This window comes from Chiroxiphia lanceolata, chromosome 1 (genome assembly GCF_009829145.1).
Source record: "Chiroxiphia lanceolata isolate bChiLan1 chromosome 1, bChiLan1.pri, whole genome shotgun sequence".
Classification (NCBI taxonomy): domain Eukaryota; kingdom Metazoa; phylum Chordata; class Aves; order Passeriformes; family Pipridae; genus Chiroxiphia; species Chiroxiphia lanceolata.
Window position 1 is genome coordinate 61,365,831 of NC_045637.1, and position 23,392 is coordinate 61,389,222.

At 37.8% G+C, this 23,392-nt stretch overlaps 1 protein-coding gene across 11 annotated transcripts in view; it reads left to right on the top strand.

Annotated features, from left to right (window-relative positions):
* The first annotated feature begins 5,075 nt into the window (after window positions 1-5,075).
* Window positions 5,076-23,392, top strand: part of ZNF236 (zinc finger protein 236) — a 70,809-nt gene continuing 52,492 nt past the window's right edge. For 4 of the 11 annotated variants that reach the window (XR_004357219.1, XM_032688653.1, XM_032688662.1 and 1 more), the window contains exons 1-5: window positions 5,176-5,345; window positions 14,655-14,797; window positions 16,222-16,386; window positions 18,660-18,838; window positions 21,963-22,087. Coding sequence is in view for 10 of the 11 variants with exons in the window: in XM_032688653.1 (XP_032544544.1) it covers window positions 5,285-5,345; window positions 14,655-14,797; window positions 16,222-16,386; window positions 18,660-18,838; window positions 21,963-22,087 (673 nt within the window). In the remaining variant the exon portion in view is untranslated. Of the gene's footprint in view, window positions 5,093-5,175; window positions 5,346-5,644; window positions 5,847-13,203; window positions 13,231-14,654; window positions 14,798-16,221; window positions 16,387-18,659; window positions 18,839-21,962; window positions 22,088-23,392 lie in introns of those variants that run through there. The other 7 variants (XM_032688593.1, XM_032688601.1, XM_032688637.1 and 4 more) reach the window with 4 other exon arrangements.

Below are 23,392 nucleotides of genomic sequence, written 5' to 3' on the forward strand. Positions count from 1 at the left end.
AGAGTATTAGTTTCTCGTCAAAATATTATTTTCTACTGGAATAGTGCCTTTAGAAGCAAGATAGTTGACTGTGCTGGAAACCCAAGTCATTTAGCCACACAAGAGGAAATCAAGAAAGCGTAGGAGGTACCCTTTCTTTGCTAAATGAACAAACCAACTGAGTAAAGCAGAAAACATTTATCTTTCCTTGGAAATTAATATGTTAAGATTGGAAAACTACCTCTTTAGTGAAATCCTTCATACGAAATGTATACTGCAGTTGTCACAGCACATAATTTTACAATTTCATACATTTAAAATATAAAGACCAGGTCTATTCTAGCTTTTGCTATTATAGCAATATGAGGGAAGACTGTTGCCTTTTACTGACATTTTTACATTACTGCAGGTTCTATTCCAGGTTATGCCCTCTAACCATAAAGCTGCTATTCCCAGGACAGCTTATTTCATTTTGGCAACAGCTGTAAGTCAGTCTTCAGTACATTTACTGTTTTGTGCCAAAAGTTGGCAAATACAGTGTTCAGGCCCGGTCAGATGGGGCTTGGGGCAACCTGGCCTAGTGGAAGGTTTCCCTGCCCATGGTAGCAGGATTAGAACCAGATGATCTTTAAGGCCCCATGAAACCCAAACCATTCTATGATTGCGTGAAATTTGAGGGTATAGCTCTCAAAACACCCTTCTATGGAGGCCTGGCTATACTGTGCATCCAGAATATTGCAATGGCCTTTATTCCTCTCACTTCTGACTGAGCACAGAACTACAAAACTACTTTGGTATATCAACATTTCCACCATTCTGGGAAAATCGCAATTTTTTTTTTCTTAAAATATCAGTGCCTAAAGTCAAACCACGACACACAAAAATAAATTCATTAAAAGTATGTTTGTTTCTAGTTCACAAGTATTCAGACATGCAAAAGCGAAAACACGGGAGTTCAGAAAGTGTTATACTTATTTAAATGTCATGATTTTAAAAAAACGTGGAGGGATTTTCCACTCTGGAGTACTACACATCTACGGCTTTAACACAGGGAAAGTACCGTACTGCCCCAGCCTGGGAAACATGGACAGACAACTGAAACTGTAAATAGTACCCTACTTAGTAATTAGCTGTACTGAAATGGTTCACTGGATTACATTAGTTTGCCTTAAAATTTAGCAGCACATCTTGTACCACTAGTTGGTAGTAAAACCTATAATTCAATTTGTTCTGTGGCCTTGTGTTAACCTTACTCCCTCTGTCACTATATTTTATCCATAGGTATAAAATAAGCATAACTTTTAATGCTGCATATTTTAAGGTATGACACTATAGCTGTTTTTCTTCCTAGAAATTAGTGATACCAGATAAAATTAATGATAGAAAGAGTTAAAGGCTAACCATCTTGCACTCTTTGTCTTACATTGCAGATTCCATTTGGGGAACAGATCCATGTTTCCTTCGCAGGGACAGCAAAGCATGAGTAATAGTCTATTAGGCTCTCACCTGAGAAGGCACTGGGTTTCAATGCTAGGGCAGCACACCCCAAAAGTGAGAAGTTTCCTGTGTAGTAACTCTGGAGTAATGCCACAGACTTTAGAGAAAGACTGTAATAGGTCAGTTTATGATGTACAAAATACAACAATTTTAAAATATTTTGAAATATCAGCACCTCTGCAAATCCAGACAATAGAAGTAGCACAAAGGTTTTACCAATGCATGCAGTGCCTTTCTTCCAGAAGCTGGAAAGTGCAGACGAAAAATATTGTGCCAATTACACAGACAAAGAAAGAAAATTACACAGAGATTAAACAGCTTCAATAGATTGAAAATTTCTGTAAAGTTAGGCGTATAATATACCACTGAATTTCCTTATTAATAAAAATTTCCTATATTCTTCAACACCTTTTCCATATACTCTTCATAAACTACTTGTGTCCCAGTATCCCAAGCTTCTTGAGGCTTATGATGTCTTTTCTACTTTTATGCAGAGCTAGTTTTGCACAGAATGAGTGTGATGCAGAAGTCTTAGAAGACTGATAGGCAATGACAAACACACCATGTAAACTTGAAACAAATGATGAACAGACTTTCGCAGCACAAAATTAACCACAATTGTATGTACTGCTGCTGAACACTGAAAGACGAGCAGGGAACAACAATGCTGAAAAACTAAAGTAGAAATGAAAGTTGGCTTTTGTGTTAGACTTCAAAAATGAATTTTCATTAGTATCAGTACAGACAGAAGTTGCCTGCACATACAATTCCATTTACATTCCTGTAAAGTGTGCATCAGTTCTTTTCAAAACTGAAAATAAACTCAAGATTCTAAGTTCTTAATCCTAATGCAGAAGACCTCAAAAAAACTCCCCGAAAAACCTCCAAACCTCCCAGGTAATCCTTATAACAAAGTTAGAACAAAATCAGGATAAGTACGCAAAATACCGAGCGTGTGCAAAGTCTTTCTAGATCCTGATTCGGTTTGATTTCTTCGGGTTTGAGTCCCGTCCCTGAAATCATGTAAAAAGCTGTCACCTTGTGTCATGTACTTGTAGGCTGCAGTTCACTGCTAAAGCGACGGGCGATCTTAATTTTTTGGCACAGAACTATCCTACAGCCACCAGAGGCCACTGCTGTTCTTTGCCTTTTCCCTGCATGTAACTGGGCTGTAGCGAGAAGTCAGCTCACAGGAGCCCCAGGCAATAGTCACACCGGCTTCAGTGCTCCTTTACATATTTATATGCCAATGCTGCATTTCTGTAGAGAAAATTAAAAACAGTACACTTTTTAGTCGTGGATAGAATGCGAAATTATCTAAATATTCCTCACCCAACCTTAGCCTTCAGGAAGAAATGAAACCTTGCATTCCAAAAATCTGATTTCATTCTTTGATATTAAATTTGTTAGCTTAAGGCAAGCGTTTAGATGTAATTTAATTAGTTATCTAAAAGGCTCTAACTTAAGAACCCCCCCACACACGCACAAACACACACTCATTTGCAACAGAACAAGATAAATGAATTAACAAAGTGATAATAACATTCAAGGATGATAAAATTACTAAGTAATGCTTTGTTACTAGAGTTTACAGGTATTAGTACCCAGCTTGCCCTATTTTTTTGATCAGGAATCTGAAGTACCTGATTAATACTATTTGCAGAGACTGTAGAAAGTAACAGTAAAGTAATAAATGTAATAAATGAGGACGGGATCATCCAGCTTGATAAGACTACATCATATTAAATGTGTTATAATACAGGCTACTGAAATACTATATAGTTTGTAATTAAGAAACTGGTCATGTGCTGGTGTATGGGATGGGGGAGAAAGAAGGGATATCCTGGAAAGCAACTTGAGCATTTTAACAGTTTTGCAACTAAGCAGCAGCAACCTGCTTCAGTGGGAACGGGCTCTGGATCAATCCTTGGGTGTTAGACTTGAGTAGCCAAAAAAACCCAGAAAAGATGGTTTTATCACTGCAGGCAGTATTCTCATAGCATTTCCCTCTGTACAGAAATATACCCTTTTTAAAAGGGCATTTAAAAATTAAAAGGTGCAGAAAGAAAATGTAACTCAGAGAAAGCTTTAGAATTTTAAATATGTCAAACTATTGACATAACAAAAAAGATTAATCAAGTCACACATCAAAAGTATTTTGTATTTTTATTTAGTAAGAAAGACATGTAATAAAAACCTAATCTTAGAAGCTGAAACTATGAATTCAAAGATGACATGGAGAGGTGTCTTTGGAGGCAATGAAATCTATGAAGTGCTGAACAATCTGTCAATAAAGCACATACCACTTTATTAATATCTTTCCAGTGAGCACACTTCCACTGCACACAAGTTACAATGGACAGAATCAAACGTTATGGCTTATGACACCCAAAAATCACTATTAAACAAACCAGTGATCTTTTATGACAACCCTCGTCAAGATCTAGAGAGGGTCTTCTGGCAGGAAATGACGGAACAAGGGGGAATGTCTTAAAACTGAAGTAGGTTAGATTTAGATTAGATTAGATTAGAAGAAATTCTTAACTGTGAGGGTGGTGAGGCACTGGAACAAGGTGTCTGAAGATGCTTGGATGCCCCATCACTGGAGGTGCTCAAGGCCAGGTTGGATGGGGCTTCGAGCAACCTGGGCTAGTGGGAGGTGTCCCTGCCCATGTCAGAGGCTTATTCTCAAGGTCCTTTCCAACTCAAACTGCTCTCTGATTCTATGATCTCTCCAGTCAGCACACGGTTCAGGCAGCAGAGCTTGGGCAGGGCACAGCCAAACCTTCAGCAGCAGCAAATCATGCCTGCCCTGGAGGAAAATGTGTTCCTGGGCACCAGGCAAGCCCCACATGCTCACATTATGCACACCTCAGCCTAAAAAAAAAGTAATTCAGGGAGGATGCAGGAGGGGATGGCAAGAACAATCTGCTCCAAGGTACAAAATCATAGGATATGCTGACTTGGAAAGATCATGGAGTTCAACTCCTGGCCTGCACAGGACCATCCCCAAGAGTCACACTCTATGCCCGAGAGTATCATCCAAATGCTTTTTGAATTCTGTCAGACTTGTGCTGTGACCACTTCCCTGTGGAGCCTGCTCCAGCGCCCAACCACCCTCTGGGTGAAAAATCTTTTCCTAGTATCCAAACTAATCCTCCCGACACAACTTCAGGCCATCAACCACGCGCCTTTGGCCGAGCCCCGCCAGCTTCGGGGCTGTGAAAGCGAGACTCCAGCCCCCACAAAACCACAGAACTGTTAGCGTTGGAATGCCCTCTGGAGATCATCCAAGTCCAACCCTCCTGCCAACGCAGGGTCACATAGAGCAGGTGACACAGCAACGCGTCCGGGTGGGACGCTCCTGCTGGAGCCACACGCAGGCAGACCCGGCGTGCCGGCCCCGGTGCTCGGGAGCCGCGGACACCCCATCCGGCGCCGGCTCCATCTCCACCACACTCCAGCTCCGCCGGACGCCATCCCGGCCCCGCCCGCCGCCACACCCGGATGTACCGACCTGCGCCCCCCCCGACCGCGGCCGCATGCGCACTGTGTGCCGCCGCCGCCGCCCCTCACCCGCCCGTGCCCCCCGCCCGCCCGCCCGCCCGGCCCTGCCGTGAGTTCGCCGCCGCCCCGCTCGCCCCCCGCCCGTGCCCCCGCCGGGAGCGCCGCCGGCCGCCCCCGCCAACCCTGTATAGGGCCGGACCCGCCCGCTCGTCCCCGCCCCTCCTTCCCCCCCTCCGCCGTTCCAAGTGTCTGTGTGTGCGTGCGCCAGGGGGGCGGGAGGGACGGGGAGGAGGGGGCGGCCATGCCGAGGGGGCGGCCCCCCGAGCCCGGCGGGGAGAGTGGCGAGCCCGGCGCCGAGGCAGGTAACGAGTGCGGCCGGGCGGGCGCGACCCGCGCCCGGGGGTGGGAGGCGAGAAGCCTCCGCGGGCTGCGCATATAGTCCCCGGATATGGGGGAGGAAGGCCGGGTCTATTGTGCGAGGGTACAGGCGGGCGGGCGGAGGGGAGGAGAGGAGAGGGGAGGGAGTCGGGCCCGGCCCTGCGGAATGATACCGGGCGGGCAGCGGCGGAGCGGGGCCGGGGCGGGCCTCGTCCCGCTGCCTCCTGCCCGCGAAGCAGGGCCGTGGCTGTGGAGGCCGCTGGAGGAGGGTTCTCGGCCCTGGCCGTCCTCCTCCTCGCTCTCCTCCTCCTCCCGCGATGCGGTCCCGGCGCCGGGCCGGCGGGAAGGGCCTGGGGAAGAGCCCGGGCCGCCTGGCGGCCGGCAGGACGGGAAGGCTCCGGCTCCTTCCGCCGCTCTTTTCCCTCACCTCCTCCCGCCGGCCACACTAGCTTCGCATGAAGGATGATAAACAAATGGAAAATGAGGTTTAACTCGTCCAGTTCTCTGATTTTCAAGGAGAAAGTTGTTCTTTTTTTTTTTTTTTTTTTTTTAATTTTTTGGGGCCTTAAAAAACATCCTTGTAGTTGTTTTCTTTGTGAGTATATGTGTAAAAAAAGAAACAAACAGAAAACACCAAAAAACCCTGGTTTTCCTTCCCGAACATATATTAGTCTTCTATTTAAAAATTTTTGATTGCGTTTTACTGTTTGTCGATGACTGGACAGTACTTCAGGGCAGGATTGGTTTGATGGGGGTTTTTCTGACAGTAGTTGGTAGATGGTGAGTTTTATGGCTCTTTTGTGCAGTTCATTTCTGCTGATGTTACTGGGGTTCTGTGAGCAGTATCTCATTAAGGCCCACAAACTGCAAAAATACTGTGTTTCAGGTAGGCCTGAAACCCTTATCTGTGGCTTCTCCTTCAGCACAAGCACTTAGCAGTAGATTTTGGGGGGGGTTATATTGTTTTCAATAGGTAGAACAGAATGAGATTTCATAAAGCATCTGAATACTGTGGTTATTTCAGTCATAAAAAGTCAGTTAATATTTTCAGTATATATTTAGAATGTCTGGTTTTCCCAGTGCTTGCAGATGAGCTCTGGCTCTGCAAGGGGAATGTGTAGGTGAGCCTTCTGTGGAATATTTTTTTTTGTAGGATTGAAGTGTGCTGACAGGCAAAAAAGAATTACTGTGCTGTTAGGTGAATGTTGGGAAGTTGGATAAAATGTTTTCTACAGTATGGAAAGCTAAATGGGCCACAGGTTCCTGTCAGAAGTGGGGTTTTTTTGTTGTTGTTTTGGTTTTTTGTTTTGTTTTGGGGTTTTTTTGTTGTTGCTTCTGTTGGGGCCATTTATCTCAGCTTTTGATCACTAAGGAATACGCATATAAAGACAGTCCCAAAGAATTTCTGCTATTATAATTTGGAGGTTGTAGGTTTGGGCATTTTAAAAGTTTACTTGAACACAAAGATCTACTTAATTCTCTAGTAGTTCTTGAAAGATTACACATGTCATACATGCGTAAGCTCCTGTAGTAATGGCACGATGCATGAATGAGAAAAACATCAAAACTGGACAGACTGTCCAGAAAAAGTTCCTAGTAACTGTTCATTTTGCTTGTAGTTGGATCTTGATCTTAGGTTCTTCCTATGGTAGGAGGTGTGTATGGCTGCCAAGAGTTGATGTGAGTTTCATCACATTCTGTATTTTTCACGTATTTATTTCTTTTGAAAGAAATTTGCTCGTTTACTAACGAAATCGTTTCACAGAGGTAGTTTGCAGACAGCAGTTTAGTATCACAGGGTGCAGGGCTACCATGAGGATTCAGAGACAACAGTAACTGCAGTGACTGTTCCTATATAGGCAAATTTTGTGGGTTCTGGTGTCTTTGGTCCTTGGGATTTCAGTAGTTTGGGAAAACAGCAAAGTCAGTGTTGGAAAGTGTCATGTTTTTTCCTACACTTCTGTGTGACAAAAGAAGGTCATGAATGAGGAAGCTCCGGCTGAACAGGACAGCTTGAATTAAGGAATTTTATGTTCTGAGGTCGTTTGGCTGTTTGTCCCTTTCAGATACAGACTGACTAACTTTGAAAACTAGTTGTGCAACTGAAGCATAGGCTCTGCTTTTAGCAGGAGGAGTTTTTTTTAGAAAATAGCTGTTTGCAAAAATAAATTTCATATCTTTTACTTAGGAAGTTGTACATTTTTAGGTTCTTTTTTTAGTGTGGTCCTTGGGATTCCTACAGCCTTGTTATGCTGATGTGTATCATGAAAGAAAAGTGTTGCTCTGTAGTTGTACAGTCTGTATGTTTCTGGTAATGCATCTTTGAGAGAAAATAAAGGTGAATCAGTAATGTTACACAGCTTCCTTTAGACTTCTTCGACTGCCATGCGTGTCAAAGACTAGAACAAGTTCTTTGTTCTAGGAAAATTAAATATGTTGGATAAAAAAAATGAACTCTAGGCAACAACAGTCAAAATAATATTGTGACCTCAATAGCTGCTATTCTAAGATAACCTTTTTTTGGCATTGTAGTGTTTCCCCAAAACCATTTTGCAATGATTTCTTTCTTTTTTTTTTTTTTTTAATCTCAATTGAAGTGTTCAAATTGACTTCTCTGGGCACAAACCAAAAAATGGGAGGTTCTGTCTGAGCATAAGGGAACACTTTTCCAGTGTGTGGGTGACTGAGCACTGGCGTTGGTTACAGAAGGAAGTTGTGGAGTCTTCTTCCCTAGAGACGTTCTTTCTATTGTACCTGTGATGTTTGTCAGTGAATAGCAGCAACATGAAATGAGCAGTTTTGACCTTCATGACTATGAGATCTCTTTCAGATAGCAGAGGAGAATTCTTTGAACAACAAAATGAAATATTTCAGGACATACTGAAGCGTTTTTTAAGCCTAGAGTGTATGTCACATATTAAACCCGAAGGCCACTTTTGTGCAAGTTTGAGCTGAATTCTTTTATGAGTGCAGTTAAAACTTGAGTATATCGTGCCTTCAGGAGGCCTGAATTGTAACAGATTTCACATATGAAGAATGCTAAATATTAAATACACAAAGCTGAGAAAAAGAAAAGATGACGTAGCTCTGCAGAGCTGGCTGTATTTTGTTTGCATCATTTATAGTGTGAGTGTATTGAATTAGGAGAAGGTCAGTTTGGAGGCTTTACATTCCACTTTTGTATTACTGAAAAAAATTGAAACTTGAACTCCCCAGTGAAGTCTTACCAAACTTTTGTTATGTAGATTATTTTAGTAGTTGTGTATTAGGGTTTTATGTGGTGACCTTTGAGTGACAAGAAGAAAATAGGGGAGTCATGTCTTACAGGCAAGAATTAAGAGGTTGAGGTACTGCTTATGTGATGTGCTCTAAATCTTTTAAATAGAATAGGTATAGGTAATTCCTTTTTAAAACATGCAGAAGGACAACTGCCCAAACTTTTGCCTTAGAAAAGATAATCGTTAGATTTTAATAGCAATACTGTTGTTTGGCCATCTCACTATTCTGCAGGAAGAAAATCTGTGGTTATTTACGAGGGATGTGTTGGGTCTTAGGGAGATGATGATAAACTTGGATCACACTGGTGTGCTTAAATTCCACATTAGATCCTCACTATACTTGAAATGTGTGTGTCTTTTCCCAAGTTATTATGCAGTTGAATGACTTGTGTTTAAGTTCTGTCTCTGTGATAACTTCAGCCCTTGTTCTGTCCCTTCTCTGTAGCTTTCTACCAATTGCAGAAATCTTATTCCCTGTTGCACTTGTGCTGATACCTTCATACCTCATGTATTCATATGCATTAAGTGCTTCCAGATATAATCAAAGTTTCTATTTGAGACCTCTCGTGTCTTTCTTATGAGGTTTTTTGCTGCAGTTGGATTTTGTTCACTCCCTGGGAGAAGGATGATCATGTAGTAAATCATTGACTTCATTCAGAAGTTTCTGTTAACGCTGTCGTGGCTGGGCACAGCTAAGGGTCATGGTCTCAACCAGGAGATACCCAAATCGTGTAAAAACAAACAGCTGAAAAACGGTGGCTTAGTATATTCATATGCAACTGTGGGAAAAAAGTGTAACTCCTGTTTTGGAGTATTTAACAATAAATACGACAGTATTTACCTGAATGGCAGATGAAGCTGTTGAAGTTGGTTAGGGAAATGCCAATATTTTCAGTTATCTGTGTAGATTAGGATGATGCAGATGGTGTATCTGTGTGGTGGGTTGTCCTTGGCCAGCCATGAAACACGCTCCAGCCACTTACTCACTTTCTCTTGCAGTAGGGTGAGAGAGAGAACAGGAATGGCAAGAGCAAGAAAAGGCTTGTAGGTTGAGATGAAGACAGTTTAGTAAATAAAGTTTTAAAAAAGAAAAAGGTAAAAACCCCCAACCAAAACAAAAATCCCCTCAAGCCAGCTGAATCACCATCCAACAAAAAAGCCCAATCAAGTGATGCAAAGGCAAATGTTTGCCTTTAATCACAGATTTTAAACACAGCTGATAGGAAGGAAGTTGACTCCATCCCAGCCAGACCCAGTGCAATCCATTTAGTATCTAACCAGCTATGATGGAGCTGTTAATTCCATGTCCTTGTCAGACTTCTCTGCAGTGCATTAATGTAGCTGTGCAATGTCTGGAATCGTCTGCTCCTGAAAGGAGTGCAGCTGCTTTATGTTGGCACATGCTGAGTGATTGGCCCCTGGATGTCCATCCCAGCAGTGCACTCCTGGATGCTAAGTGTCTGGACTGGTAGTACTTTGCATTCCTGATTGTGTGTTGACCAAAACATAATAAAACTACCTTGTCTTATACAAGCCAATCTTGATTGATTTCTGGTCTTTGATTTGATACGTGGACTGAGAGTTAGTCTCTCCCCTTCTCTTCCCATCAGAAGTCACGAGGAATGACTTCTATTTTGGTTTAAGAGTACTGAGCTAAATTTAAAGTAAACTGTTTCTTTTATGATTGCAGAACCAGGCAAAATGTTTTAATGATTCATTTGCGTTCTATGAGTTCAAGTGTAGTATGAGGAAATGTCAGTGTTGCCATCCCTGTTTTGTTCTCTTGTCCTACCACTTTCTTTTCACTCATAAATTAGTAAATAGGTTTTGATAGGGTCAGACCCTTTTGTCCCTAGGCTTGCCAGCTGCCATTTAACTTCAGTGACAAATTTTCATCCACAAATTTCACAAGCTTGAGCGCTTTATTCACAGTGTCCCCTCAGTCAGATGCGAGGAGGTTATTAGAGATCTAATAAGGCTGTGCTGCATTCACAGCTGAATGAGTCCATCTGCGCCTTGCAGAGAGAACTGCAGGCTGCCATGAGGCACAGTGCTGCTTACATAAGGAGGGAATGGCTTGGAGTGCTCTTATTCCGTCTTCCTCCTTCCACGCTGAGTTGTCGTCAGTGGCTTATAGCAGAGAGCACCTGCTTGCTGACTCAACTCCCGAGGTCAAGTGTTGGTGAAGGCTGTGTCACAGCTGAGTTGACCCAAAGAGATTGCTGCTGCTCTGTGAGGGACAATAAATTTAAAATAGAAATTACAGGTTGGAACATTGAGAGTATTTAAATAAGACTATCTTTAAACTGAAAGTTTATTCTCATTGATAGGTACTTCAGAAATCTGATTCTACTATCTATGGGCACTTTGGACAAACTGTAAGGATACAGACAAAAATACATTTGAAAGTACATACAGGCAAAAATGTGTTTGACAGTGCATAATGAGCTAAGTACTCCCTGTTTAGTTTAATTGTTTTGATACTTGACTGTCTCTCTCAAGCTGTGATGTAATAAGGTTGATTTATGTTGCAACCAGACTAATATGCAAATTGGAAAAAAATTAGTAAGTGACAGTGGCTTCTGCACTGTTTCCAGTTCATATTAATAAATGACAGTGTTTTAAGCTTTGCACCTGTTCAGGGAGGTTTATTATTTGTTATACCGTGCAGATCTGAAAGAATCATTTGTTTTTTCTAAGGGTTTGTTACTCTGATAGTAATTTTGTGTTTTCTCTGTGTGTGTTTATTCATGATACCACCAAGTAGCTTCTCTCTGCTAAGAACATGACAGTTTTTTGTGTGATTGTGCTGACATTATGTGTTTAGAGTTAATGTCTTCTTGAACTAAACCCTCAAACTTTTAATTCTGTATTGCTGACTTGAATGGCATTCAGTTAGTTCATTAATAGACAACAGACTTCTGTTTTCATCTGCCAGAGTATGTCTGACAATAAATAGATTGCTTAATTTGTGTACCTAATACTTATATTTTTCTGAGAACATAAGTGTCATATTATCTATTTATTATGTGCTTCATAATATGATAATGATGAATTGTGTCCATTAAACACTGTGTCAGGTATGTCAGTATCTTCATTTTGTTTCCCTTTGGTACAGAGAGAATGTTTAGAATTGTTGTGGGGTTTTTTCAATTAACAAATTTCTCAGGGCATTTAAAAGTACATACCCCACTGCCAGCTTCTTGAACTGACATAATCTACATGTTTGTTTGGTATTCAAAAATATTGGCCTTTAGGATAGGTTCAGTATTTTGCAGTGATTGGCTTGTTTCATGATCCAAGTTGATGTGTCTAAAAGCACTTTTTCCTCTAATATAGGAAAGATTGTTTTATGAGGATTTATCTAAAATACAGTATTTTGGGATATTACTTTGACTTTTATGATAGAGGTATCAGTGTAAAGGCTTCATCTGGATATTAATTCTAACAAAAAACTTTGTCAAACTGTTGTTTCATGTTCACATAGAAATGAAGACAGACTCAAGCCATACTTCATGAATCCGGGAGTGCTGCCTGAAAAGTCAAAATACAGCTCACTTGCTTGTTAATTTTAATTGACAGTGTCTTTCCTGTTTTTTTCTATCTTGTTACCTCTTTCTGATTTAATGTTAATAATTTCTGTCTTTTTAAAGAAAGGCTGAAGTACTGTCTTCTTGTATGTCTCTGCAATCAGGTGGTATGATTTCATAGAAATTTAGTCATCAAATTCTGTTGAAACATCACAAGATATTTGATTTTTCATTATATAATTAAACTCTTTTTGAATTCCAGAAGAAAATTCACAGCCTGTAGATTAATCAGTATTACAGTCGATATTACAGAGATGATACACATTTTAATGAAAGTGATACCTAGAAATGTTATTGAATGAAAACTGGTGTCATTTAGTAATGTTATTCAGACACTAGTGAGCATGTTGCTTTTTCTGTGTTTCAAAGTTAGCACCTTTGATGTCGGTGTTACACTTTAGCTACTTCAGTTGCTTAGGCATTGTTTTTGTATATTGTCCAGTGTCTGATCTTAAGAGTGATTTTAAAGATAGTAATCTCTTTGGTTGAAGGAGAAGGCTTGAAGGCCTTTCTGAAGTCATGGGTTGGATCGTTTTTCAGTTGTCAGTTTAAAGTGAGAGGTCAGGCTTTCATGGGGTTGAACAATTACTCCTTTTTCTAGGGGAAAGGAAAGCCTTCTACATTACATTTTCATATACCCCAAGTATCAGAGTAGATTTTTCTTCCACATCTCTTGTCCTGTCAGTGTTTACAGAAACTGATTTTGTGTCCTTTATTCAACTCAGGGGTATTTATCACAAGGATGTTTAAAGGACTGTGTCTTTTAGTTAAAGCTGTGATTTTTAGTTATTGAAGAAATGTGACTATTTCAGGGTTGTTATTGGTAGTGTCTGCATATACTATGAATGTACAGCTGAGAGTCCATTAAAGGATGCAGTAGGTTAAGTTTACACATGATAAATATTTGTGATACTTACATCTTTCTGTTACAGAGAAATACTTTATAACTAAACTTTGCAAAGCAGAAGTTAATTGGGCATCTCGGTCCAGAAATGGGAAGTGTAAGTCCCTAGGACATTGTTTTTACTTCTTGCCCAAAATATATTGTGCTGAAATGTTTCCTACAGCTTCCTCAACTACAAGCTTTTAAAGCTTATTCATGAGAATTTTAGCAAGCAAAAAATATGGTCAGGATATAAGGTACTGATTTTTTTTTTTTCCCCCGCCTCCCTTGTAAATGTTGTGGTGAATGAGACAGAACTTTGAAGCGGGTGCAGTACTGAGCAGAAATACTGTATGAATTGTAACCTTTGATTTCCTCTTAGGAAATGTAAACAGAATACTGTAAACTTCTACTTGTGTTGTTACTTCCTGTGCCTAATTCTTATGTTCGTGGTGGAAAATACTGACTTAAAGAGAAACATCAGGCCTCATGTGTCTAGATAACAAAATCAATGTTCCCTTCTTTTTGTGTTCTGTTGTTGATGTAGTTGGAGCTGTAGGAATGTTTGAAGCTGAATTCTTGGATTTTTTCGCTTCAGTGTTCCTAACCTGCAGCACAAGTCAATCAGTTTTTATTTTCATTTTAATAATACTGCTTTGAATGATATAATAAGTCCTCCTGCCAATTGCTTTTCTTCAAGTTATTCTTAAATAAAGATAACTTCTGTAGTAGTACAGTATCTTCTCAAATGTAAAATGTGTTTAACTTAGTTGGATTAATATTTTCTGTATATCGTAAAGTATTTATATGTTTGACTTTGGCCATTTGAGCAAGAGGATATAGAAGCTTGGACTTGTATATCCAAAGTTATGTGATTTTAGGAGTTCAAAACAAGAAAACTGTATGGGCTTAGACTGGGTCTGTTTAAAGAAAAACACATCTCTTTCTTCACTGACTACTTAGTGTGTACACAGTTTGACTTCCAGTTTAGTGCCTCTCTCTCAGCTATTTGAAACAGTGGTGTTGGTTTTACAACTCTAAAGGTTTTAATATAGGTTTTAATAAAGGTTTTACATTGCCAAGTGTAGAAGAAAGAAAAGACGTCCAAATTTTTCTTAAGGAAAAAAAGAGAGAGAAGTGATGGAGGGTGGAAAACTTGTATAGTCAGAACTATTGACTATGTAATTTTTAAAAGTCTCAGTATCTTACTCATACCTGGTGTATCTGGCAGAGTTTTATTCTGTTGCAAATTTGATGGGTGTTTATGAAGCACAGGAAGAATTTATTTCAAATTACTAGGAAAAGGTGATTGTTTATCTCTTTAGCAACTGACAGTATGGATATATGTGGTTGATCTGTTGTCAACGAAAGCAGTAGTGTTTATGCCTGATATCTGCAAGATCCCTTTAATTTAGAGTGTTGTATAAGTCAAAATCTTAGAGGAGTTGAAATAGTTTCTGCTTCAAAAAATTTGTTTTTCACAATAAATTATAAGCAGATGAAATATGACTTTATACAAATGTTTTGATTGTTGTTTTGTAGATGATGTTCTGACACCGAATATAGAGAACGGAAATTTTCCCTACCAAGTACCTAACTTGCATAAGTGTGAGATCTGTTTGCTGTCTTTTCCAAAAGAGACCCAGTTTCAGCGCCATATGAGGGATCATGAGCAAAATGACAAGGTATGAATTCTAGTAGATATAACCTATGTATAATGATATTTTCATAAACTGTCAGGTAAAGGTAACACAAGACATTTTTTCCGTTTTTTTAGTCACACCACTAAAAATTACTACTTGGGGACCTCAGTTAAGTTTCTTCTCTTTCATGTTTTCTCATGTTTCCTTTGAGACAGGACCTTACTTTGAAGTTGTTTAGTTAGATTGCTGCTTCCAGATCAGTAATTTTTAATTTTAACTATTTTCTTTGACTTATAAAATATTCAGGTAGATGAGGAAGTGTATAGGTTTCTTTCAATCGAATTTTCAAAGTGATTCTATATATTAGCAATAAAAAGAACATAATACTTATATTGATTAACTGGACCTCACTAATAAACTAATTTAGTATGTATGTATTAGGCAGTAGATTAATGTCATCACTTTAGCTGCTTACAAATCAAATTTAGGAAAGAATGAGAAAAATACAGATATTTGGTTAAGACTGGACTGATGTTTTAAATGAAACTTTTGCCACAGGTTGCATCTGTAATATGAAGCATTTAATTTCTTTTCCTTGTTTTCTGTTTCACAAAGCTGGAACTACTTACATGGGATGGAAAAATAATTATATTACTTTCTGAGGTAGTTGTACATACAGATTAATTTTTACAAAATGTAGCACTTTGAGATAATTTATGTATACAAAGAACAACTTAGAGAAGATTCAATGTTGTAAAGTTGATATATGACTGTTAAAACCATGCTATTGCACAGTTATGTAAGAGCTTTTATAGCTAGAAGTGAAGGTGCTCTTAAAAAATGAAAACTGATTGTGCAGATACCAACTGAAGAGCAGTCAATCCTAGTATAAACTGTTTTGCTGTTTTGATTATTAATTTTGCTTATGAAGATTTCATAGAATCATAGAATATCCCGAGTTGGAAGGGATCCACAAGGATCTCTGAGGCACAAGACAGCCCCAAGAATCACCCCATGTGCCTGAGAGTGTTGTCCAAATGCTTCTTGAAGTCTGTTAGGCTTGGTGCTGTGATCACTTCCCTGGGGAGTCTGTTCCAGCACCCTCTGGGTGAATCACGATCACAGTTAAAGTAGGAAAATATATCTCCATCTCCTGCTTGTTCCTCTCTACTGCTAACTTCATTCTCCTCGGATAGTCTCAGTTTTGAACCTCTGCTTTACTTAATTCTCCTGCTTTCTTTCCCCATATGCTCTTGAAATGCTGTATTTGTATCTTCAGTAGTGAGATGCAAAGGAGATAAAATAATTAGGATTGGTATTGTTAAGGATCATTATCATATGTAGGTACTTGAACTGCTTTTCTGTTTTTAACATTTTGATTTATATGGTTATATGTGTCACCCAGGGTATATGTAATTTCTGGGAAGACTGAATTTTGTCTTTATTTTTGTGATTTTAACGAACAGCCTCACCGATGTGACCAGTGTCCGATGTCATTTAATGTTGAATTCAACTTGACACTTCATAAATGTACTCACAATGGCGAAGATCCTACGTGTCCTGTGTGCAACAAGAAATTCTCCAGAGTAGCCAGTCTGAAAGCTCATATAATGCTACATGAGAAAGAGGAGGTAATTCATTAAAAACATCATAACTTAAATTTTGAAAAGACATGTCATAATAGTTGTATTTAATCCCCTACCTGTATGCTTTAGATTGGAGGAGTGAATAAATTATTTGATTCAAAAGAAATAAAAAACTTTTAGTGGGGAGTCTGTTTTAATAATAGTTACAAAAATTAATAAGCTGGATATAACTAAGTGTTCCCATCATGTCTTTGTTAACAAAGAGAATCTGTGCATGTTTGACATATATATAAATATTAACTGATTGGTTATTTACAAATACTCTTATTTTGAAGATATTTCTGTGACTTCATCTACATAAGACCACATGTAATAATCTGGGTGATTGTGTTTGATGGCAGATGTCATGGCGAGGCACTCTCACCATCTATAGAAATAGATGAAGTTGTTCCCTTATCTCCAACTCCCACTTCCGTTTTTGAGTGGTGTTTTTGCTTCAGAGTGCTTCATGTTTCTTTCCCTCTCAAAATTTAGTTTTCCATTTTTATAAGGCATTGGTTGAATTCTTAGCAAACAGTTAATACACAGTGGTGTTTTGCACACTTTATGACTGCATTATTGCAGTTGCCGGAGTTGATTGCACTGCCCAAAATACCAAGTTTTCAATCAAGTAATTGCTCCTTCCCCGTGAAGGCTTTTTTAAACTTACACTTTATGTTGGAGAATTGGAGCTAAACCACTGTTATCATCTGGCTTCTAGTCATAAACATAACAATGGTATATTTCTCCATGCCAACAACTGCAGACAACTTTGCAGCAGTTTTGACCACTAAGTTTGAGGTAATAGGCCTGTTTATACTTGTCTAATCCAGGCAGGGTATACCATGTGTAGAGATTGTATTCCTTCTTTAATCATGTTTTAGTTCACATTTTGTCACATACACAGTCAAGTGGACTTGAGTACAATTTTGTTGCATGTTAATGTATCTATAATGATACATGGCTTAATGGGTATTATTAAGGAAACTTGATTTATAAATGGCTAAAAACATCAGATTAAGGAAACTAAACATCAAGAAAGACACCTGAGAGTGATTTTTGATATTAATTTCTGCCACTAAGTGATTTTTCATGCACTTCAGCAGCTCTGATTTTGATGCTTGGTGCAGATGTCAGAAGAATAGACTGTGTGATGCCTTCTAATTTAAAATTCAATCTGCAGCTTGAACATTAAATTTATAAATATATGAGTACCTTTCAATTGCTAATGAATGTATTCTTATAATGCTCAATAATTCTATGATGAAACAGAGGTGAATGTAACAACTCACAGAGAACTGCAGGAGTAACTTGCCCAGTACTTTTGCCTAGGAGACCTGTAGGAGATCTGGAATTTGAACTTGAAGCAGAGGTTATTGACGATCTGAAGTTATTGATGTCTGAAGTTACTTAGGCACACCAGTGAGGAACATTTAACAGAGATAATGGATATTTTTAGACATTTAAACTTAACTCTCAACTTAGATTTTGTAAAATAAAGATAGAATGAGAAATAAAAATTAAGGATTTTGTAAAGCAAAAGGAAGTCAAGAGCTTTTAGTTTTCATTGAAACAATATTTGACTTTGATTCTGCCTCTGAATTTCAGAGAGGTGGCAATAGTTTTGCATTAAACATCAGAAGTATAATTACCATTGTACATGTCATGGAATAATAATATAACTGGAAAATGGTGTGTTTAACACTGCTGTAAAATTAATGGGTTATCTGTCAGAAGTATTATGTGTCCCTCTTGATTTCTGTCAGCTTTTCTGTGAAGATAGCTTAAGAAAATTCAGTACTAACTGTGGTGGGATTACTGTTTAAAAATATGATTTTAACCAGTAAAAGTTAGAAATCCCTGACTCTACACTTAAGATGCTTGTGGTTAGAAAGTAGTATTTGTTACAAATGTTTCTGTCGACCATAGTGTAATGGCACTGAGATAAGTTTCTGTGTGTCTTGAATCAGCCTACCAAGGAAATAGGGAGTGGTGATGATGGTACTGAAGTGCTTGCTTCTGCTGCCATGTGAACTTTATTCAGAATTCGGTTTCAGTGGAGTTTCTTCAAATATAAATATTAATATAATCTTACAGTGATTATTGTTCATGGTTTATATTCTGGGACTCATAAACTTTTTTTGGTGTATACTTTTATTACTGCTTACTTCCAGCTGACAATGTCCATAGAAGGATACATTAATCTGCTTGAGCAAAGCTTGTGTGAGTACTGCTCTTTGGGAATATTTTTAAAAATCAGTGTCTATTATCTCTCTCAGAATCTTATCTGTTCAGAGTGTGGAGATGAATTCACTTTACAGAGTCAGCTGTCCATACACATGGAAGAACATCGTCAAGAATTGGCAGGCAGCAGGATCCACAGCTGCAAATCTTGCAAAAAGGAATTTGAAACTTCCTCACAGCTAAAGGAGCACATGAAAACTCACTATAAAATAAGGTGACGATCACGGGATTGTAACAAAATGAGCAGATGCTAGTTTTATGGTGATAGCTGGGAAAAGCAGGAATAGCATTTCTAGTCAGCAAAATACCGTGATTGATGCAGATAATTTCTTTTCTTTGGTACGCTATTATGAAATGGCATTTGCTTTTTAAAACTTTGTTAAAGTTGGTTATTTTTGGAGGCCTTTTTCCCCCCCCCCGTTTTTGTATTTAGGCACACATACTAAGCATAGTTCATCTGCTAGCTGTTTGTAAATGTGGGTGAAGTTTTTCTGATGCAAAGTAGTTTTTTGAAGTGTGTTTATGATTTTAAAGGCTAATAGCAGTACATTGAAGCAAATGTATATTAATTTTACATAGCCTTTATTTTAATGACAAAAGTTCTCATGATTGCCTTCTGCAAAGAAAAATTGTTCATTTCAGTTTAATCTTTTTTTGCAATTTTGCAAGTGGTCCTCATCACAACCTCCCATGAGTTTCTTATAAATCTGAAAAAGCATAAAATGAAGGTAAAAAAAGAGGCCTGACAAATGCTGTTCTTATTCTTGATGGATATTTGTTCTGTCCTTTCTTTCAGCTCTCTAGTTTAACTTTACTTTTAGGAATGCGAGAATTTTTTTAAGTTAGAAGGAAGAAAAATTTAGTTCTATTGGTTTAGTTTATATATTAAGAAAGTCTTGACTAGTGATTTCTCTTCTAATCTTTTCTCAGTTTCTGTAAAAAACAGATGGGGAAAATTACCTAGACAAGAAATACTTGCTGTTTCCAGTTCTTTTTGTTAGCAGATGATACAGGTTCTAAAATCTTAATAGTTGTGTTCCAGAAGGTTGAAAAAGGTATTGTTGTAGATTTCCATTTGCAAACAGAAATTTAAGGGTTTGAAGAATCAAGTTATGTTTGTATTGGGTTATATAAATGTACCATATTGCATACAAAAATCATTCTTGTTGTGGACATCTCCTGTGTAGAGATGTTAGGATGAATAGAGTGAATATAATATGATGGTTGTGATTTTGAGAGAGTATTATGTGTGCCCCGTGCTGACATAAAAGACATGTAAGTGCTTCATGATCATTTGTTTATTTTCCTAAGCATGGATTATTTCTGGATTCAGAGCTTTCTTATATGACATTCATCTTATTTATCAGTTCAGATGTAGAAACATGTTGCAGTTGTGTTCAATAAACTACTGTCTGTACTGGTGCTGTGCTGTCCTTTAACCAGCAATACCAATACAACCCATGTATATGAGCAGGGTTAATGACTCAATGCAGTGTTCCCGCTCCAGTTCGTCACAAAGCTAATGCAGCTCAGACCTGTGTTTCACAGAAATAATTTTGAAAGGAAAAATGTGGAAATTCAAATTTTATTGTTGAAAGTGAAAAAATTAATTAATGAATTACGAAAAGTTAATGTTTGGTCTAACTCAGTTATGTAGAGTGTATTTAAAGTTCAAAGACACACATCAATTTGAGTACTGTTTTTCAGTGTAAAATAAGCTTCAGAGATTTTTTAGGATTTAAAATTATGAAGAGCTTTGTTCCTTTAAGTTTTTTTCATAGAATGGATGCACTTTCATTGCCAAAAAGGTAATAGTTCTCTGAATCATTTGTATTCAGACTATTATGAAGTTTTTAAATTTAAATTTAATACTAATTTAAATTCAGTATCCAGCTTTTGCTGAAAAGAAAATGGTCATTCTGACTCTAAATGATGAAGTAATTTAGAAGATGATCTGGTCTTTAGTGATTGTCCCTACAACTGCCTCCAAATCAGATATTATTTTTGTTCTTAAAGTGCTGCAGATACAGTTAAGACACGTTGCTCATCAAAGAATGCATTCTGACAGTCAGGCTGGTCTAGATCTGTCCTGAGGTGAAAAGAAGAGGTTGTAACATCTGTGTTGTTCTCTGTCCTTATCTTCAGTTTTCAGTTGACTTATTCTGGATGCTTTTTAAAATTTTAGTAGATATAATTAATATGTAAAATTAAAATATATTACCCACACTGTGCTCATTCTTTAAGATTATAAAAAGACTTTAAAAATACATGTAGGTTTTTTTAAGTAATTGGAAGGGAAAATGTGCTTTCCTTTAAATATACACTGAACATCTATGTTCTCCTAGAGTGGAAAGATGCAGCATTTGAGAAGTTTAATGATTTCTTGTGTTATACACAGACTATTACTTCCCTGCTATTTTTTTCTATTATACAACTTGTCTTTCAGTGTGGTGGTGTGCTTTGCACTTTTGCTCCACATTAGCTAATTCTTTCAGTTGTTCATAAAAACACCAGGTATTTAAAATTGTTTAATATCAGCTAGAATTAAGCAGTACTGAGAAGCTGGATTAATGTCTAGGTGTTGTTACTCAGGCAGTATGGAAGATAATTGAATGCTCTCAATACTGTACTGGTTTGCCTGCTGCCTTGTGGCTTCTGCTTGTTTTCCTGAGTTGTTGTGATAGTCTGCAAAATCTAGGTTTTTTCCTTTTTTTTTTTTCAGTCAGTTTTCCACATTGCTGTTGACGTTTCTCAGCAGCCATTTAAACTAGTTCATTTGATTTGTAGAGAAATGAATTTGGGGGATTTATGTCATCTGTTACTATGGTTCTGTGGAGAGTATGATTTGTGTTTGAGGGGCAGGGGTGAGTATTTGGGTTGTTAAATTGTTACCTTGCTCCTTGTAGACTTCAACAAGTGCATTGAGACTCAAATGCATGGGATTTTTGTATTCTAGTTAAGAATAAAGGACCTGCTGTGTTCAGGCAAAAGAAGCAGAGTTGCACAGAGTTGAAAGTTCCCATGAAAATAATATTTGTGAAGTCACTGTATACTTCTGGCAGAATTTACTCTGAAAATGTCTCTAGAGAGCCTCTAGGGTGTATCCATTTTTATTACAGAAATAACTAAAATTCTTGGTGCGTGTAGGTCCTTAGAGAAAAGCTGATTGCATTGTTCTTTTAGTATCATTATAGACTTTGGTTTTTCACTGTTGCAGCTGATACTGTATGTTGTTATCAAGTTTACAGTATGCTAAAAATGATGGGTTAAAATAAAATCATTAAAGTAATGCTTCATATTAAAATTATTTAATTATTTAATTGTTTTTTTAATGGCAGAGTATCAAATACTAGATCTTACAACAGAAACATTGACAGAAGTGGGTTTACCTATTCCTGTCCTCACTGTGGAAAGACGTTCCAGAAACCAAGTCAGTTAACACGACATGTTAGAATACACACAGGTAAGGCTGTGGAAGTAATTATTTTAATTTGCATTTGTTTTACAAAATTCAGTTAACCTCTGAAATGCTAGTCTTTTTCTCCCTGCTGGGACTTCAAATGCTATCAATACATTTCACTCATTAGATGCTGTTACCTGTTGGTTTAAAATAAACTTTTTTTATTTTCCTCTGCTTAGCAAATTTATATGCTTTTAAAATTTCTGTTCATATAATTGGAAACAGTTAAAAAAATTAAAGTACTGTATAGGTTTCATTTTTTACCAACTATCAGTTTTGGTACTTGCAGTTTCAATGAGCCCTAAAATGCGAATCACTAGGCAAGGGTGAGTCAACTGCTCCAAGTAAGATCTTACATACTCTAGAGAGCAGGTTCTAAAATTTGCTAGCCCAAAAAGAGTGAAAGTGCATAAGAATTAATAATACTACTAAAATAGTGGCCTTGCATTTGTTTTTAAATTGATTTATTTGAAATTGCAAAATGATCTTGAGATGCGATAACCCTAGCTTGTAATTTTGGTAATTGAAGAAGTGCAAGTGGCTGTTCAGATTTCCAGAATGAATAGCAAATGGTTTTTTCTAAATTACTGTCATAAATATGTGCACACTTAACCCTTAAGCAATTGAAATAATTGAAAAATACCAAGCATAAAATAAAAGTTTTTGAAGTTTATAGATGACTAAGGGAATAGTTCTTAAGTTTCGACCAGCTATACATAGTATAGCAGGAGATTGGCTTTAAACAGAACCTTTGTTGGAGGTGTTTCAGTGCTATGCAATATGTATGTATTTTTCATATATATTGAATAAACTGCTGTTTGTCTAGTTTTTAGCTAGTTCAAATAGGTAGTTACATAAGTGTGCAATGTTGTTTGTATTAACAGTCGTTTCAGGCAGAGATGTGATGAGTTGCTATTTACAAGAATGACTTTGTTTACCAAGGAGAAATAAAAATACCATTGCATGACTCTTTCTTAAGAATCTTTTTAAGTTCAACAGATCCAGTTATAGAATAGTAACACAAGAGGTCACCCTTGTACCTGCTTTTAAAAAATTGCTTCAAACAAATACCCAAAAAAAGGTCAGCGAAAATTGAGTATTTTAGAGTCTTGACTGTATTTGATACACTATTTTAGCTTATTCTAGTTGAAATTAAAGAAACAAGGTTATAGTTGGTTAAGGATGCTTCTTTAAAGCTTCAAAAAGTTCAAGGGCATTAATGGTTCTTTGGAAAAATAAAAAGACATTTGTCTACTGGGAAGCCAGAGACAGAAAATGCAGTCCCAATCTGCACATGACAGTAGATAA